The sequence below is a fragment of the Grammomys surdaster genome, unplaced genomic scaffold (genome assembly GCF_004785775.1).
Source record: "Grammomys surdaster isolate TR1022 unplaced genomic scaffold, NIH_TR_1.0 141, whole genome shotgun sequence".
Classification (NCBI taxonomy): domain Eukaryota; kingdom Metazoa; phylum Chordata; class Mammalia; order Rodentia; family Muridae; genus Grammomys; species Grammomys surdaster.
In genome coordinates, this window is record NW_021604599.1 from 3,747,551 (window position 1) to 3,766,257 (window position 18,707).

At 44.9% G+C, this 18,707-nt stretch overlaps 1 protein-coding gene across 1 annotated transcript in view; it reads right to left on the reverse strand.

Annotated features, from left to right (window-relative positions):
• Nucleotides 1–1,862: 1,862 nt before the first annotated feature.
• The window catches only part of Slc1a1 (solute carrier family 1 member 1), a 74,084-nt gene continuing 57,239 nt past the window's right edge, over nt 1,863–18,707 (reverse strand). Inside the window, exons 6-12 of the mRNA XM_028764025.1 lie at nt 18,209–18,304; nt 14,124–14,308; nt 12,979–13,086; nt 10,847–10,969; nt 10,109–10,303; nt 6,038–6,172; nt 1,863–4,187 (exon numbers count right to left, since the gene is read on the reverse strand). Of these exons, the coding sequence (XP_028619858.1) occupies nt 3,941–4,187; nt 6,038–6,172; nt 10,109–10,303; nt 10,847–10,969; nt 12,979–13,086; nt 14,124–14,308; nt 18,209–18,304 (1,089 nt within the window). The 3' untranslated portion in view covers nt 1,863–3,940. The remainder of the gene's footprint in view (nt 4,188–6,037; nt 6,173–10,108; nt 10,304–10,846; nt 10,970–12,978; nt 13,087–14,123; nt 14,309–18,208; nt 18,305–18,707) is intronic.

The following is an 18,707-nucleotide window of genomic DNA, read 5'->3' on the forward strand; positions in this document are numbered from 1 at the left end:
GGAGGGGAAGAGGAGGGAGAGGAGGGGGAGCCAAATCAGCCATAAAGAGGGGAAAGGTCAAGCCACTGGGTGAAAGGAGGCTCATGGACATTTTAAATTATCTATTGCCAGAATGGGAAAATGGGGAAAGAGAATTTGTCTAAGTAAATTTGGTTGTAGCAAATTAAACGACATTAGAAAGCACAAACAACCTTGAAGGAGGATGCTGTTATGCACCCCTAGGAAAAGACTTGGAATCATGTATGTGTCCTAGCTGGGTGAACTTGGGCAAGTTCTTAACCCTGGAAGGCCAATTTCCTCATCTGGAAGACAGCAACAGGGGAGCGAGTTAGAATGAACAGATAGGGTTATACATGGGAACTACTTGGCCCTGTGCCAGCACACGGTCAACACATGGTGTTTCGAGGATCATATTCACTTATTTAAATCACTTATCAAGATTCTAGTCATACCATAAGCTGTGACTATTTACTGTGTATAGCTCCATGCAACCGTCTGTACAGTCAGTCACCTGTGTCTATCACAGCCGTCCCTCCCTCCTTGATGCTAAAGACCTTCTTAGCAAAATTTTAAGTATTGCAATGCAGTATTTTTAATTACAGGCATTATGCTGCAAAGTAGATCTCTACAATGATTCTTAAGTGTTTCAAAATGTTCAGGCCACCCTAGACTTGAGGTAAAGTGAAACACCAGCACCCCTGGCCTTATCTGCCTGGCAGTGCCCAGCGAAGGATGTTGGCCCTGGAACTGAATTACTGTGTCCCCACCTCTGTTCCTTATGTGACCCTGGGAAAGTGTCTTAACCTTGTGTGTCAGGTTGTATTTTTTTGAGGGGGGGTCATGGTGGGGGGATGGCAGGCGTGTCTTATATTACTGGAAAGGATCACAAAGGTAAGAAGGTACTGGAGTTGTGTACTCACAGGTTATGTGTCTTTTGTGGTTTCTTACCGAGAATTTACTAAATGCAGACTACCAGTACCCATGTACATCATCTTAGTGCTCTGCCAAGACTGTGCAGGACCTCTTCCCTCCGGCCATAGAGGGAAGGTCATTTACCACCATCAAAACCAATATTACTTCTTCACTCCTCTTCTGATCACCAGGCCACGCATGGTGACTCTAAAAACAGAGCTGGGCTTTTAATAACCCAGAGAGCTTACAAAACATTAAAGTCACCTGTCGGTACAGTGAGTACCGACACTGTCTGTGAGTATCATTTGGGAGCTGGCTAAGCTCATGGGGTGGGCTTCTGCTCAGTTCCACCAGCTATTCCAAACTCTGTTCTATATCGCTGTGTTGTTGAGAATGTCTGCACCCTGCACTGCAGTCAAGACTCCATTCTGCGTTCCTCTGGCCAGAGACCAACTGGCATTTCTATGCTGCCTTTCCTCAGTGGGACCAGGAATGAGTCCTGTTCTGGAGAACCTGCTGGTAACTGGGGTGCTCAGGCAGGAACATGTCATCTCTCTCAAGGGCATCCAAATCCTGCCACTTGTGATTGGTAGTCCTATCTCAGAGGGTAGGACTGGCTCTTCAGTGAACCAATTCATCACGCTATTGAGATTTGGCTGACTCGAATGATAGCAATTTCTAGCAAATCCTATTTCTGTTTCAGCCACAAAATGGGATCCCAATTGTCCATACTGGCCAGGCCTTCCAGTCCTGTTATCCTCACTGGTGAGCAGAAAGGATCAGTGGGTCTCCCTCAAGCCCTGACTTTTTCATTCTCCGGATGACAAAACGTTTCCAAGCCGATCTCTGGTTTTAAAGCCAACGATCTCAGAGAGCTGCTAGCACTAGCCCACAGTTCACATTCTCACACCTACCCAGGTAAATGAAAGAACAGAGAGAGGCAGGAAGAAACGGGGAGAAAGAGTGTGGGAAATGTTTATTGAGAAGGAAATGGAACGTGTCCTCTTAAGTTAACAGCACAGTGTGTTAAGTGGTTGGTTACACGGCTGACCCCAGTGATCTCGTGAACAGCTCTGCCAATTCGCTGCCACTACTGAGAACTGCCTGATAAGAGGACAAAACCGTCCATTCCTAAATAAAGTATTCATTCAACCTCATTTAGATTTAGATTTACTTCCTATAAAGATTACAGATACTTCTACTTCAATGTTCGGAGTCACGGGTCGCTGTGATGGTCAGTCTGTAGCTTTCGGGTGGACGTGGCCAACACTGGCCATTTGTTTACCTCCCTGCTATCTTTGGCACGGTTTCTGGCTTCTTTAATATAAAAGCATGGGTTTAAGTAACTTATGGGCACTATAGAAACACGCTGTTATGAATCTGTCTCCATGTTAAGTACAAGTTTTTGTTGGGTTTTATTTACAGGACCAAGACAGAAGCGTAGACTTTAATAAGCCATCTTCAGAAATTAACAGGAGAAAGACAGGCAGAGGATTTTAAGCCACAAGGCTGAGATTCTCAGAACAGTCCTCTCCAGAGAAGGACTGAAGCATTTCCCCTGAACCACTGTTACCAGTAGCTTATGGCCTGGCTTTTATGCTTTTATTCTGTAAGGATACAGTGCAGAGATGGGCATGGTGACACTTGCCTTTCAGGCCAGCACTAAGGAGGCAGAGGCAGGAGGATCTCTGTGAGTTTGAGACCAGTTTAGTCTACATAGTGAGTTTCAGGATAGCCAGGGCTATGTAGAAAGACTCTGTCTCAAAAAAACAAAAACAAAAAACAAAAAACAAAAAAATGAAGGATAACATAAAAAGACTACAGTATAAGGGTATCGTGGTCACGTTGCAATGAGGCTTATTAAATTTAGGCCACCCATTTTGAAACAGCTTAGGTGATGGCTTGCCACTGCTGGTTTGGCCCTGGGGGGAGGGGGCAGAGAAAACCAAGGGCAGAAAAGTGACAGCCTTGTGAAGTGGGTCTTGAAGTCTACTTGCAGATGGAAGTCTTCCGTTGCTCTCTGAGCACATCCTGTCTTTACAGTGTCTTTGTAAGTGTACTTACTCCATGCTAACAGGGAGTCCCCACTCCAGGGAGCTCGACCCTAGTTGTGGTACATGAACGGCTGTGCCATCTTAGAATTTCACCATAATATGTTTCTGCTTTAGGGCTTGAATCACAGTAACCCAGCAACTTGGTTTCTCATCCCAGAGTACCTGACAGTGTTCTGGTGAACTCCGAAGCACACCTAGGCTGCAACCATAGTTTTGATTCAAGTACAAGGAAAGCTGCTTATTTCACATTGATAGTTGATTACTGATCTCTGTCTTGCAAATTACATGAAAATAATAAATATATACACATATACATATAGTTCTATACTGAACACTGGCTAAACAGCTACCAGTGTCTCAATACAGTACATTGAATAAAAAACCCTTCCCCTTCCCCTAAACCCCACAACTATCTTTAAAGTGTTATTGCAGAACTATGCTGATCCTTTTTGCTTTTTTTTTCCAGAGTAGTTTGAGAGTGACTGGAGATGAGGTCAAAATGGAAAATTTGGCACGTTAACTGGGTGGGGCTTTTGAGATGCATTATAATCTATAAAAAGTAAGAAGGCAAAGGAAGTCCTGCCAGTAGAAAGCCTGAGTAAAAATTTGTAGCCAATATTGTTTAAAAACCCCAAACACTGGTCTATGCATGAGAAAGCAATTTCTCTTCCATATCTATGACCTAATCCCAACAGTTACTACTTCATATACTTCCAAGCTTTGTTTTATAGAATTAGAAAATCCAGATAATACAACTTTCTTAATTTCTTTTCAGTTCATCCCACCCCAAATCCCCAAACCCAGAGAACAAAGGCTATAAAGCCAAATATAGAAAATAATCTGGAGGTCTGTTTATCAAACTAAATGTAGAGTTGACTCTTAAGTGTCCTTCTCGTTCCTTAATGTTGGAGTTTGCTAAGAGATGGCTCCTGTGGAAATGTCCTTCGCAATCCCAGGCATCTGAGGCCAGGCATCTAGAACTGTGAGGTCTGAGTGAACGAGATGGTGTCAGATTTGTCTACCGCAAAGCCCCCATTGACATAAGACTTCTTGGTATCTGAGTCTTCGCTATCAAGGATTGTGGGTTCCAAGGCAAAGGGATTCACAATGTTGACTTCAGATGAAACATCCATCTGCTCCAGCTCCTTCTTCGAGAGCTTCTCCACGATGCCTGTCCCAAATGCATCACCCAGAACGTTCACCATGGTCCTGAACCGGTCCCTGGGAAAGAGACAGGAGAGTTAGAATGGGCTCAGATTTCCTCTTCCTTCTCTGTCATACGGAGAAAGGAAAGGTTCTGATGTGCTCAGTTAAGATCTATGAAGGTGCTTCACTGGCCTGGAGCAGAAGGTGGTTTCTAAAGGGATGAATAAGAAAATGGGCCCCATTTGGTCCATGCTCCCAGTAAGTAGAAATGACATCTCAGTCTCCTGAAATTCCCTCATTTCTTCTCAGATAAGAATGGTGTTTCCAAATAGACACAGAGGGTTCTAAGGATAGCTCAGAACTCAGCTCGGACTTCTGTTTTGTGGGTTTCCCAGGTGTAATGCCTGTGGTACTAGGAGCTCTCTTTTGACTAAAGTGAGAAAATCTCAGTATTTGGTTGAGGTTTGGATGGTGCCAAGTCTGTGGGCCTCAGGTGTGTTCCCTGGTGTACTCATTTCTTTACCAATTAAGGTCACTCCATGGACAACCTGGCAGGGACATGGAAGAACAATGAGGTCCCAAAAATACAGGCCAGCCGGGAGACGGATTCCTCCTCGATTCACCCTCCGTGTGTCTTAATCCCAGGCAGGCTGGAGGAGAGGCCAATGGCAGGAAGGCCTATAGTGAAGGCCTATAGAGGGTGTGTCCATTTTGATGCTGAGATTGGGTAAAAGAACTGAGAACATGGGCACACTTGTGGAGATGATATTTAGGAAGCCAATGGTGACTACACATGCCAATGCACATGGCCTCTCCCAGCATCTCAGCATCCTGTAGCTTGGACCTTCACTCATCTTGGGAGCAAAAGTCACTGCATCTAGGAAAAATCAGGGTTCAAGTCAGCCTGGTTTCTTCTTTTACTTGAAATGGCCGTTTCTGTGCAGTGATCACGGCTTCTACACCAGTCACAAGTTTGTCACCTCCACCGCATGGCCATGCCCCAATCTTAGGTGCTGTTTATGAGCTGTTCAACCCTGGTGTCTCTCTAATAGGAAATGAGGTTCAGTATGGAGCTACACTTATTCGTATGGCCAGGGGCAGAGCCAGACCTTGGAACTAGCTGGCAGACGTATAGACGAGTATCAAAGATAAAGCCAGAGACCAGGTTGTTCCACTTTCAATTTTGGGTGTCAAGGAGGCATCTTCTCTCACAGATGTTCTATGTATAGGGTATACGTGTATAAGATAGGAGAACTGTCTGGAGCTGAGCGGTTGGTTTGACTCATCACCATCATAACGATAGAACGTGCCTTCTGTTGAGCTTGTACCGAATGCCAGCCACACTTCTAGACACTTGGCTCGTATGAGCCCATTTTGGTCCCTACAACAAGCTACTGAGGTAGGCATAATTTTTCCCCATCTCATAAATAATGCAATTGGGCCTCAGAGAAGTTAAGGAACATCTTCAAGATCCTAAACCCACTAAGATGCCAGATGAGGATTTAAACGCAGGCATATGGTAAAACCTTTGCTTTTGTCACCAGCCCAGAGGATGCCAAAGATGCTTGGAAAGAGGCACTGATTTTGAAGCATGCGGTCCTGTTTATGAAGTTAACTCATGACTGGGACATGTGGGGATAGGCTTACCCTGCTCCTTCACTCCACTGTCTCATGCTTAATATTGTCCCCCACCCAGCCACTAACCTTAAGTGTCACTCAGTATACCAGAAACTGATGGAATCCACTGGCTTTTGAAAACCCCCGCTGAGGTTATGAAGAGTTAATTTTAAGCATGTTACCAGGCAGCTTTGCCAGAAGGAAATGAAAGCAGTAACAGACGGCTCATTAGGCAATTCGAGGAAGAAGGCACCGCTAGGCAGCTGCCCACCCAGCCAACCAAGGCAGGGGCATTTGTCCCAACTTACAGGAGCCAGTCAACAGCAATGATCAGGGTGACATCCTCAGCAGGCAGCCCCACTGCACTCAGCACGATCACCATGGTCACCAGGCCAGCCTGGGGCACACCAGCAGCTCCAATGCTAGCAGCCGTGGCTGTAATACTGTAGCCAGAACACAATGGCAGGAAAGGGTTAGACATCCATTCCTCCCATCAAGGCGTCAGGTCTGACACAGGCTCTAGCTGTTATTACTGTTATATTCCCATCCTGGACAGTTAGAGCCCATTTGTTAACCAGTTTTGGTGTGTGTGTGTGTGTGTGTGTGTGTGTGTGTGTGTGTGTGTGTCTGTAAGATCCACCTATCCATCCAATACACAATACACACACACACACTCACACACACCCCTGAACTGTAGAGGCTTAAGAGGAACAGGATATCATGGCAGGAGGAGAGCATGTGGCAGACCACTCTAAAACAAGGCAGTACAGAACAGCAACAATCCCCCAAACCGAGGCAGTCATTCAGAGGGAGGGTAGGGATTTACCAATATTTTATACAAGATTTTCATACAAAGCTTTATCTACCCATCAAGTACCTTAATAAATGTCAGATCCCTCTCCCCTTCTTTCCTTCCTCTTCCAGTCTCAGCTGCTCAGTCATCTACAGAGCACCTAGTGTGTGTCAGGAATTTTAGTTGGCACGGGAAGGTGAGCAGAGGGACAGAAGAGTGAAGGCAGAGGGATAAAGCAATGGTCATGCAGGTTTTACATAATGTCTGGCCATCACAAGACTCTTGTCTTCCCTAAGAAGATCTGTTTAAGGCACTGAATTGAGAAATTGTGACACCGTCCAAGGTACAAGCATTCCTGACTGTTCCTTTAGGCCAGCAGATGTATTTTGTACAAGAGGAAGAGCGATTTGGAACCTTGAGTAGGTAGCCAGAAGAACTTCGTTACCAAGTCATTGACAAGCTCTCTCCTGAGCTCACAGTATAGGGCATAGGGACATTTCTCCTGGCATTATGCAGTTTCTTACCAGCAGTATGTTTATTTTAATTGGGCTATTCTGGAGAAATCGAGGCTTACCATGCCCTGAAAACTCGTTGAATGGAAAGAGCAGGTAAGTACACCCACCATGCTTTTTGGAGCTATGGCCTCACCCACAGGGTAAAGTACCATTTCCAGATGTGGGCAGGCTGAAAGGCAAAGGTGCAGAAACTGCTGATATAAACTAGATGAAGCCACATCTAGCCACAGATACATATTCCTGTGGGTCCCAAAGGCCTCTGAATTCCCAAACAGGCTCTGCTGCCCATTCATCTGTCTACTGCTGTCTTAGGGGCTGCTCAAGGGTCAACAGCCAGCCAGCTGCTTTGCCTAGTATGTGTTCCTTTAGTGGCTAGGGCTGCCAGTTTAGTGTGACTTAGTTCTGGAGTTGTGCCAACATTTCTAAAAATTTCAGGCTTACATGATCCAGGGGAACTGTGTTTCCTAAGTCCTTTTTGAAAAAAAAAATCCAACTTTATTTCAGTGATGGTTGAAAAAAATTAACAATGTATCAAGGGATTTTCTTTGTCAGAAGGGATCTGTGCCCAGGCTCTTAGATTCCCTTAGAAGCTTCAACATGTGGTTAGCCATGTCCTTACATGCTTGAGGCTGGGCTTCAGAACTTCTTCAGAGAAGACTCTGCCCTTGAGCCTTGGACTTGCCCACAAAGCTTCTGTCATTTGACTGGCTTTAGTGTGACATTCAGAATACTCTGTCTTCAAATAAGATGAAAACGTATTACTGTTTAAACACATCCAGCCTCAGCACAGCTGAGCCTTCTAGCACCCAGGCTCAGCAGGACTGGAGGGTGGGCTATGAGGTAGCATGAACACAGGTTTTGGAGTCAGACACATCTGGCTTACATTCCTGGCAATTTGCTACTTCTTCAGCAGGGTGCTTCTCTAACTCTCAGCTCCCTGCCTGCATTTGAGGGGTTAGATGTCTGGACAGCTTTTGTGTAGACAAAACCCTGAAAGGTCAGGATAGTACCAGTGCAGCAAACTCAGAACACAGCACTTCTGCTGTTCTGCTGCTGCTCTGAGTACAGCAGACACCACCGGAACAACACTGTCTGAGAATACTGAGGGACCAGGAGTCTGACAACTCTCTGGTAGGCAAGCAGACAGGGAAAAGATGCTCTACATAGACCAATGTACTTTCCCATAAGCATTTAAGATGGCTGGCTTCCTTCTCCCTCTTTAAGGTAAAGCCTTGATGTTTTTCCTGCCAGAGGAAACTGCCTGGTGCTGATTTTTAAATAGGGAAGAGAAGGCTCTAAAGGTGGGAACCAATCAACTCTGAGCTACCCAATCAATCCATTACAACAGCCCAAACCAATCAATTCTGAGGGAGAAAGAGAACTCGTCCCACCTTCTAACATATGAAAGTTTTGGCTCTGCCAGGAAAACTCAGATACTGGGTCCTGGATCCTCTTTACTACTGGAGGAGTCTGTCTCTTTGTGTACTTTTGTGTGCTTTCAATAAAACCTGGCTGAGTGCTGCAATCTTGTTTTCTCTTTTTACTCTTTAATCAGCCAAGGAGAGGACTCTGTTCCTGCAGCCCTAGTTAACCTAACCATGATGACATCAATACCTGATTTGAAAGTCTAACATCCTAAGTTCTCCAAAATCTAAGGCTAAAGTGACACTATGGATGGAAAAATCCCACAACTGATCTCACATGACAGATCACAGTTAAAATCTAAGCACACCACGAATACTTCATAAAACTGTGGAGAGTACGCACAAAGTGTACTCGAAATGTAAATGAAGCTCGCCCAGGTTCATTTGAAACTGACACTTGAACCTGAACTATGGTCCTGAGATCAACTAGAATCTTGGTCTGTCATATAAACAGTGTGCTCTTCCAGCAGAACTGTCTGTAGTCATGGGTCTGTTCTACATCCGTGCTATCCAGTTCAGCCAGCCCCTGGCCACACGGGGCTACTGGCTACTAATGCTGTCCTAGGACACAACTCCAATGGAACTTACCACCAATGTCATTTCTCCCACCTCCTGAATCAATTTCAATCAATTTCAATCAATGAATCAATTTCAGTCTTCCTTTGACTTGAACTCTTTATGGCATTAGACACTGGACCATTTTAATCTTTGAAAATAAACTTCTTGTCCCCAGGTTTCCACGGTGCCCCCACTTTCCTCTCTCCTGTTTTCTTCCTCCCCCTCCCCTTTCCTCCTTCATCTACCTCGAATAGGTTTCTGAGGTTTCTCCCTTAGTTCTCTCTTCTCTACAAATTCTTCCGAAATAATGTCACCCATGTCTCACATTTACTGGGGACTCACTGTGTAGGCATCAGGACTTTATAAGCATTCTCTTAAATCCAGACGGTGGCTCTTTGATTCACTAAGTCTGAGGTATGCCCAGTGAATGTCTTGATTTGGGCCATTTGATGACTTACTGATCTTCTAGCTTGAGGTCCCTGCTCCTATCCAAGCCTCCCACCACACTGCTAATTATCTTTAAAATACTTTAAATACTCCCGCCATACAAATGCAAATCTGTTCATGCTATGCTAATAATCTGGACTCTCAGGCTAGGTTCTGAGATATTTCTGCTGCTCTGAGAGCTTAGCTTTTGTCCTTCCTTGCTATTCCAATTCATCTAAGATTTACCTATACTTTTCCGTCCTCTAGGAATCTGTCCTTCCCTCTTCCCAGGTATGTATGATCCTTCCCTCATTGGGGTCCTCCATGACCCCCAATCAATTTTCTGTGAGAGTCCTGTCACAAATCCAGCATTTATGTGGGTATCCTGCCCACCAGGAACTCCCAACAGAGCAAGGACTAGTCCTGGATTCAACCTTGAATCTTTGGTGTGGAAACTCTGGCACCTGGTGGCCACAGTAAACTGAACAGAGATGCTTCAGCTACCCATCTCCTGAAGCAGGAATTGCATGTACCGTGAGTCTACCCCATGTCTCGGGCAGGGATCTATAGACCAATAGAACATTCCATCTCAGGGTGCTTCTTGGTTTCTCCCCACAGACCATGTTTACTTGAGGCAGTCCAAGCAGTGATATTGTACCTCACCTGATCGTGATGATCTGCCCAATGCTCAGGTCCAAGCCATTCAGTTGCGCAATAAACACGGCTGCCACAGCTTCATAGAGCGCGGTGCCGTCCATGTTGATGGTGGCGCCGACAGGAAGCACGAATCTTGTGATCCTCTTGTCCACCTTGTTCTTCTCCTCCGCGCAGCGGAATGTGACGGGCAGGGTTGCTGAACTGTGGGATCAAGAGAAAATAATTTAGATCTAAGAATTCCAGGCCTCAGTTCCTACCCCCAAAGACCCTCATTTTCCAAAAGGTGAAAAAAAGGCCCCAAAGCATGCTGGTAATTAAGAAAATAATTTATTCTAATTTTATTTGATATTTATGGGTATGTGTGTTTTGTCTGAATGTATGCTTAGTGCTCTCAGAGGCCCAAAGAGGGTGTTGAATTTCCAGGAACTGGGGTTACAATTGTGAGCCACTATGTGGGTGCTGGGAATTGAACCTGGGTCCCAGTCCATCTGCTGGTATTTTTGGCCAGACCAGAAACAGAAGGTGCTGTGCCTACCACTGTGTCCCCCATCAGAATCTTTTCTGGGTATCAGGCCACAGCAAGAGTGTAGGAAGTACTAAGAATGGTGGAGAAACACATTCAAGAAGATGGACAGAGTATAGACACCATCTCTCAAAGGTGCCTATCAAAACCAGATGCTGCAGTCTTCTTCACCAAGTGATAAGAGATGGCAGACACTCCCAGACACTCCTCCTTCTGGTTACCTGGATGAGATCATGAGGGCTGTCACGAGAGCCTGCGCCATGCCCAAGGCAAAGCGGAAAGGGTTCTTGCGCACAACTATGAAATAGATCAGTGGCAGTACTACGAGGGAGTGGATTGCAAGCCTGCAAACAAGAGGGAGAAAGTCTCAATACCACGTCCTCACACTGATCTAGCTTTTCAGTCAGCTTTAGAAATAATGACATAGCCCGGCGGTGGTGGCGCCCGCCTTTAATCCCAGCACTTGGGAGGCAGAGGCAGGTGGATTTCTGAGTTCGAGGCCAGCCTGGTCTACAGAGTGAGTTCCAGGACAGCTAGGACTATACAGAGAAACCCTGTCTTGAAAAAAAACCAAAGAAATCATGATTATCTTTAAACTTTCACAAAGACCCAGTGAGACAGGGGCGTCTGACAGCAAACAGATGTCCCCATTCCACAGATGGGGATGTCAAGGCTTGCTCAGCAGAGGAAACACCTTGTCAAAGTTATTAGCAAATTCTGAAGATAAATTTAGATCTCCAAGCTCACTGAGCGTTACATCATCTGTTCTGTCCCTGCAATGCATTTCTCCTCTGTGTGCAATAAATCATCTCTGTCTGCCACCTTCCATGGAAGTTTCAATCCTCTCTCAAACCTCAGAGAAATATCCCATACCTTCCCTGGCTGAGCTGAGTCTCCCTTCAAGGTCACATTTGTCCCCACCATGATACCTTATTATAGCTTTCCTCACAGGCCACCGGACCCCGTCCTCTGGACCGTGCTCTCGAATGATGTCTACTACCTAAGAGGGAGGTCAGAGTTGCAGCAAGGAGAAACTTGTACTTTATGACTGGCCCCAAGTTCTTATTATGCCTGTCCTCCTCCCAGAATGCTTCACTTAGGCAGCTATGGGTTGCCCTAAATGGGGCTGACTACATGAGACTCTCTAGCAGATGCATGCACATGTAAGTGACAAGCTGGCCATTCAGTTAGACAATGAACAGTGAACTCTACAAAGAGGGATCTTGAGAGTACGAGGACAGAGTCCTCTTAGTGAAGAGACTCATGAGATTTTCTCTACGATGTTTAGTTTTCTGTTAGAAACATAAATAGAATAAAAGACAAGAACTCAATAGAACCCCATTAAAAATGCCTTATTATCCCAGACAGCCACATCACCACCCACCCCACCCCTGGTATGGCCTGCCTCAGCAGCAGCTCCAGTTCAGGGCTAGTAGAAAGTAGAAGCCCCGCCTCTCTTATCTCTGTAGTCCTGCAGTTCAACTCTGACCCGTACACTGTTGGACCAGGCTGCTTCTGTATGGCTGGAAAGCTGTGGTTGGCACACCAGGTTAACAACTAATGCTGTGCTGTGGGAGGTCCTCAGTGTGGTGAGGTTCTGAGAGGGGAGCTGATGGTTCAAGGTTGGTGACTGGCCCATGGGAAGAAAATCAGTATCATGTACTCATTCTCTTGCACCATAGTTCTCGGCAGATAGAACCATCTTCACCTTGCCTGGGTGTTTGGAGGCACCATTCAGAACCTACGGCATCTCTTCTTAAGGAGCCAACAGCTTGGCTGTAAGAAACGTGTAAGAGATTCAACCCTGGCACCTTTCCTGTTTATTTTATGGCTTCTGAAAGGTCTCAGACACTCACTAAACAGCCAGATTATTTCCCGAGCATCTGGACACCTCCTGACACAAGACACAGCAGTAGCTACCAGTTCAGCAAGAACCTCAGAACCAAACCCAGCCCTCCTATTCCTACTTGCGTGAGATCAAATTTATTTAGATCCTTCTTAATTTCTTTCAGCTTTGGATTATGTGGGAGGTATTCTTGCCTGCTTGATTCATTTATATTCTTAAGGAAGTAAGGGACAGGAGATAGCCCAGAGAGCCTACAAACGAGCTTTTCTTCCTGTTTTAAAGGCAACCAATGAAGTGTGTGGCAAAGCCTGGTCCAAGCTGTTCTGCCAGGAGCTGGCAATTAGCACAGCACGATCCACCTACGGTACAGCTGTTAAAGGACAGCCTTGATGCTCTGCTCTCCTTCATGAGAGAAAAGCTACATCTAACTAGCTGCACTCTGGCCTTTCTCCAGTAACTCCAATGTATCTGCAGGGAGTTCTGTTTCTTCTCTTGAGTCAGACATACCCGCTCAGGACCGTGGCCATGTAAAGGCCCAGCTTGCGGAAGATTTCCCAGTCTTCAACTTCTATGATCTTCCCAGCAATTAGGAACAAAATACCAATCGGCATGTAGCTAGAAAGCAAGCACAGGAAAGGTGCAATTCAGTCATCAGAGGTTTTCTCAGACAGGTTGCCGGAGAGGGAACCAGCCAGTGTGAGCATGCTGAGTGGGCATGTGCTCCCCACTGGAAGGACCACAGGCTATAATCAGGGGCTCAGCTTTGAGTCCAGCACCCCCAAATTAAGAGGGTACTGGTAAGAATGTGTGCCGAAGAAGCACACATACAGTGCACACACACACACCATTGGATGTTCTATCTCTTCATCTCACATGTGCAGAATCTTTCCAGCCATGATCATCTTGCTTCTCTGGTGTCATTGAGGAGGCAATAGTAACGACACTGTGTGTGGCCACACTGGCTCCCACAGTGGAGCTCTATGTAGCTATGCCCTAAGCTGGGGAAATATTTTACATGCATCATTTCACTTAATGCTCATCATTTCACTTCCTCTAGCCCTGGGCTAGATTTTATTATCCTTCTCTTACAGATGATGGAGCTGAGGTTTTAATGAAATTAAATCACTTCCTTGGCTGTCACTACTGGATATTTTCCTGTCAATTTTGACTACTTAGATTATAAAATGTTCAGCCAATTCCACATGAGCTAGGGGCAGCAGGGGTCTCTCAGGAAAGCTGAACTTTTTTGGGCATCTCTCTGGCAGGACAGACAGGCAGATGTGGTCTCATCCAGATGTGGTCAAACCTAGGCTAGAAGAGTTGTGATATTTTCACTTTCATTTCTGCCTAGGGCCTAAGAAGAAGCACTTAGCATTCAGATACTCCAGGAACTTTCAGAAATCCCTACTGACAGGAAGGCTGTGTAGTTGCAGGTTACACTCCAGACCGCTGAGGCAAGAGACAATGGCTGACAGACTTTTAGGTCTAGACTAATTCCCGAGGAGGTAGTAAAATCAGCTAGCACTCCCAATCTTGATTTTAAATGTCTGCCTTCTCTAGGAAGGACTCATGTAGGAGCATAAGTCTCCTCTCCCCAGTTCTGAGAAGGCGTTATTAGGGAGAACAGTATGGTATCAATCAGTGCTGCTCACCACATGATGATCTGAACAATTTTCATGGTAGCGTCACTCAACGCATTGAAGAAATCCACCAGAATCTGCCCCTTTTCTCCCATTTTTCCAATGACAAGTCCGAAGACCAGGCAGAAGATAATCAAGCCCAGGACATTGATGCCATCTGAGTACAGACCCACGATCTTGTATTCCTTTGTCTTGTTCTGTAGATCAAACCCAAGGAAATCATGATGGGAATCAGAGTTCTTAGAAGAGACTTAAGAAGTAAAACAACAGTGATGGAAGTCTGCGTGTGAATCGCTTTGTCCCCTGCCACTGAGGTTTATGGGGCTTTGTCTTTTTTTTTTTCTTTCTTTTTTTTTTTTTTTTTTGAGACAGGGTTTCTCTGTATAGCCTGGCTGTCTTGGAACTCACTCTGTAGACCAGGCTGGCCTCGAACTCAGAAATCTGCCTGCCTCTGCCTCCCAAGTGCTGGGATTAAAGGCATGCACTATCATTGCCCAGAGGCTTTGTCTTCTTAACAAGCTCATCTGTGAACATGTCTTCTGAAAAATTCCAATGCTGTGGTGTCATACATTTTTATGAATTTTATAATTGGGGCATTTTTCAGGGCTAACCACTAGCTACATTTGGAGACTTCTTTTTTTAAAAAAGATAGAAATTAATAATGCAAGACCTACAGAGTGTTTACCAGCATGAACATTCAAAGGACATTGTACCATCTGTCCCTTCCTGATAACAAAGCCGAGGGACATTCATCACTGCCTTGGATCTGATGTGACCAACGGGATTTTAAAGAGATGAAAACTAGCCAGACATCAGATAGTATGAATCATTTCATCACTTCATTCTGAGCAAAAAATAGCATGAGATTTACTAAGGGATAACATAATCTTTGTAAGACAGGCCGGGTCTATAAAGAATAATGCTGACGAGCCAGTGGGGTACTAGTCATTTCTCATTTATGACAGAAAAACATGTTTATGGAACAGCTAGAATGTTCTAACTGCACAGGCTATAGTATAAGGTCTTAACATGTAGCTGGAGAGACAGGACAGGCTAGAAGAAACCTGAGCCAATACTGAGCCAATACTGAGATTGTAGGCGATCAACTCATGGCCACACTATGAGTTGTAAGTGTTGCTTAGATTCTAGGACATGAATGTCTGTGAGGTTTGGGAAAACTAGGTGAGGGGTAGGTACCCATGAGACAAAGCATGGTCAAGAAAGACACATGGCAAGGGCAGAGGATGCGCTGGGCCTCTGGAACCTGCTTCAATGAGTCTTCCTTATCCTTTATGGCCCCCAAATGCTCCCAAAGCACCATGGTCTCTCTGATGACTTTCATCACTCCTTGCCTGAGGACAGATATCTGTCTTCTACTATTCTACTTCCAAAGTGCAGCAGCAACTCCAATATGGAGAGTGCTCAGAATACTCTTTGTGGAACCTTAGACAAGCTGCAAAAACACAGAGGACCCATGGCTATAGTTGGGAGAAATTAAGGTTTTTGTTTTTTTTCCAATAGGAAGCAGGGAGCCAATGATGGCCTATTGAGTTTAAGTCATATTTTTTCACTTTTTTGTTATTGTTATTAGTGTGTATGTAGGTGCGTGTTATGTGTGTAGGTGTGTGTGTGTGTGTGTGTGTGTGTGTGTGTGTGTGTGGTGTATATGGGGATGCCCACAGAGGACAGAAGAGGGTATCAGATCTCCTGGAGCTTTAGTGCAGAGAATCATGAGCTACCCAGCATGGGTGCTGGGAATCGAACCCAGATCCTCTTGTGTTGTTTTTTGTTTGTTTGTTTGTTTGTTTTTTGGTTTTTCGAGACAGGGTTTCTCTGTGTAGTCCTGGCTGTCCTGGAACTCACTCTGTAGACTCAGAAATCCGCCTGCCTCTGCCTCCCAAGTGCTGGTATTAAAGGCGTGTGCCACCACCACCCGGCTCCTCTTGTGTTTTTAACAAGTGTTTTTAACCCACTGAGCCATCTCTCCAGGTCCATATTTACTTACTTGCCTTAACCTCTTGAGTGCCAGGATTACAAGCATGCACCATCAACCCAGGTTTAATTTGAACTAAGTTGACTGAACAGTCTTTTCTATAAATCAATCATTTAATATCTCCCTCCATTTCTCAATCCTCCCTTTCTCACCCCACTTCACCTCCCCCTCAAACCCAGAACTAATATTTCCTCTTAGACCATTCAGAAGTCTACTGTGGGCCTACTACAAAGTGCTACTTCAGGTCCACGAATGTGATTCTCCAATTTCACAGGGAGAAATCTCCATAGCTCTCAAAGCCTATTGATTTTTGTATGGTCTACTCCTCTGGTGACAAAATCTACTCTGAATGGAGATGACCGGCTGCTGTGTTTCTTACACAGCAGAACATTCATGAGTTTCTTGCAGGAACACTGGTGGCGCTCTGGACCCCATTTAGAGAAGCAGTATGCTACAGAGCACACAAACTGTGAGACTCTTCTGAAGTCTAAGATGGTCTGGACTCAGAATCACATACAAGCAAGGAACCATGGGCCTGTATTCTGTGCTGATAACCTTGTAAACGTCAGGCAGTCCCCAAGGTCCCCAAGTGTATGGAGTGGCTAGGGCACAGTGACGAGACCCATCATTTTCGATGCTCTTTATTCCTGATACTCTTGTTCCATACAGTTCCCATGAACACCGTGTCAGTTCTCCATGGAAACGTACACAAGCCTTGTCACATTGTTCATATCAGTCACGGCATGGCATTACTTAATGTGTACTTCTATTTAGAGATATCTGGTTTTCTAGATATTGTTGACTCACTAGCATGGAATTCATGGCTACCAGGCCTACACCATGCCTGAATACAGCTTTTTAACACTTATATTTTTTTCTTCGAAGTGCATCACAGCATTCTTGGACTTAGAAACATGATAGAGCATTTTGTTACTATGCTTCTGTCCATTTTATATAGTAAAATCACAAATAGCCAATAAATATATGGAAAATGTATAATGTCCTTTGCCATCAGGGAAATACAAATTAAGAGTCCACTGAGATTCTATCCAGACTCAGTCATCATGGGTGTTGTTAAGAAAATGAGCACCAGCAAGAGTCCAGATGTGATCTAGCAATACCACTCCAAGGTACACACTCATCCCCACAGCTCAGAGACACCTTCATGTGTATCACAGCACTATCCACACAGAAAAGACACGGATGGCTTAGCTGCCCACTGATGGGTGAATGACACATAGAAAATGTGGTATATATCCACAGTGGAGGCTCATTGATCCATCAGGATGGGTGAAATTCTATCACTTGCAGGGGGAAAAAAAAGGTTATATCTGGAACTGAAGCATAATAGGCCAGATTCATAAATAGTGCATGCTTTTTCTTATACATGGACTCTAGGTAGAAAGCCTATGGGGCTGGGTCTCAGCTTAGTGGTAGAGTCACACATATATGCAAATATGTATATGAGTGTAGATGAGTTCTTAGGGAGGGCAGAACGGAGAAGACAATAGGGGTGACTCTGAGGAAAGTGCATGAGTGTGTGAGAGGGCCCATAACTTCAGCCATCATTATCCACTCATGGGAGAGAGAAGGGGCGGGGAGGGGGGAATAGCTCAAGGGTAGAGCACTTGCCTGGTATACAGGAGACCCAGGGTTTAATTCCCAGTACCCCTCACTACCCACCCACATACATAAAGAGCAAATGAAAGAGACACTCATTGCAACACAGGACAAAATAAAACAAAATAAACAAAAATAGAAAACCAAATCATCAAGAAAATGCACAAAAGGAAATTAAGAGTGGAATGGAACATAGACCAATATGGATGTCTGTTTATTGAATGAAAACCCAAATGGAAAGATGTATTATAGCCTCGTACAACCTCAGCTTGGAACTGAGATACTATGGATGGTTCAGTTTTGTGCCTCTCCTGAGGAACTGTGAAAGATTACAAGTGTTGATTTTAGGGCTGCAGACAAGTTTGGAGAAAGGGTAAACTCAGAAATGTGGCTTCTGTGCCTCATGAAGACTGACCATCTTTCTCTCCTGCCATTGAAGACTGGCACACTCATGCTGGGGAAGGGTGTGGGTGGCAGACGTTACCTCAGACATTGTTGTCATGGCTGTGGTGACAGACACCTCTGTCGTGTTCCCCCCAGGATCACTAACAGGCTTCACTTCTTCACGCTTGGTTTTGTACTGCACATGGGAGAAAAACAAAGGCACATAAAGTAAAACAGGGATTTCTTTTTCAGCATCCAAGGCTACACCACATGGATGTTATTTTAGCCAAATAACTGTCACCCCAAGGGTTCTACTGATGTTGCTTCTAGTTTTTGAGGATCCTTCCCAGAAGGCACTGGGGACTAAAACTGGGATCTAAAAATCCAAACCCCAGACTCTCTCAACTGCCATTCAGTAATCCTGGAATGTTCTCACCCTTTCATGGTAGGGGAAATGGATGGAGAAATGCTGTGAAAGGAAGATTCCTGTCAATCATTTTTGTTTTTATAAACTGACCGTTTTTAATCTGGAAAAATAACCTTAGTGCTTTGATAAAAATAGTCCAGATGACTAATACATTCCGAGAAAGGTGTAACTG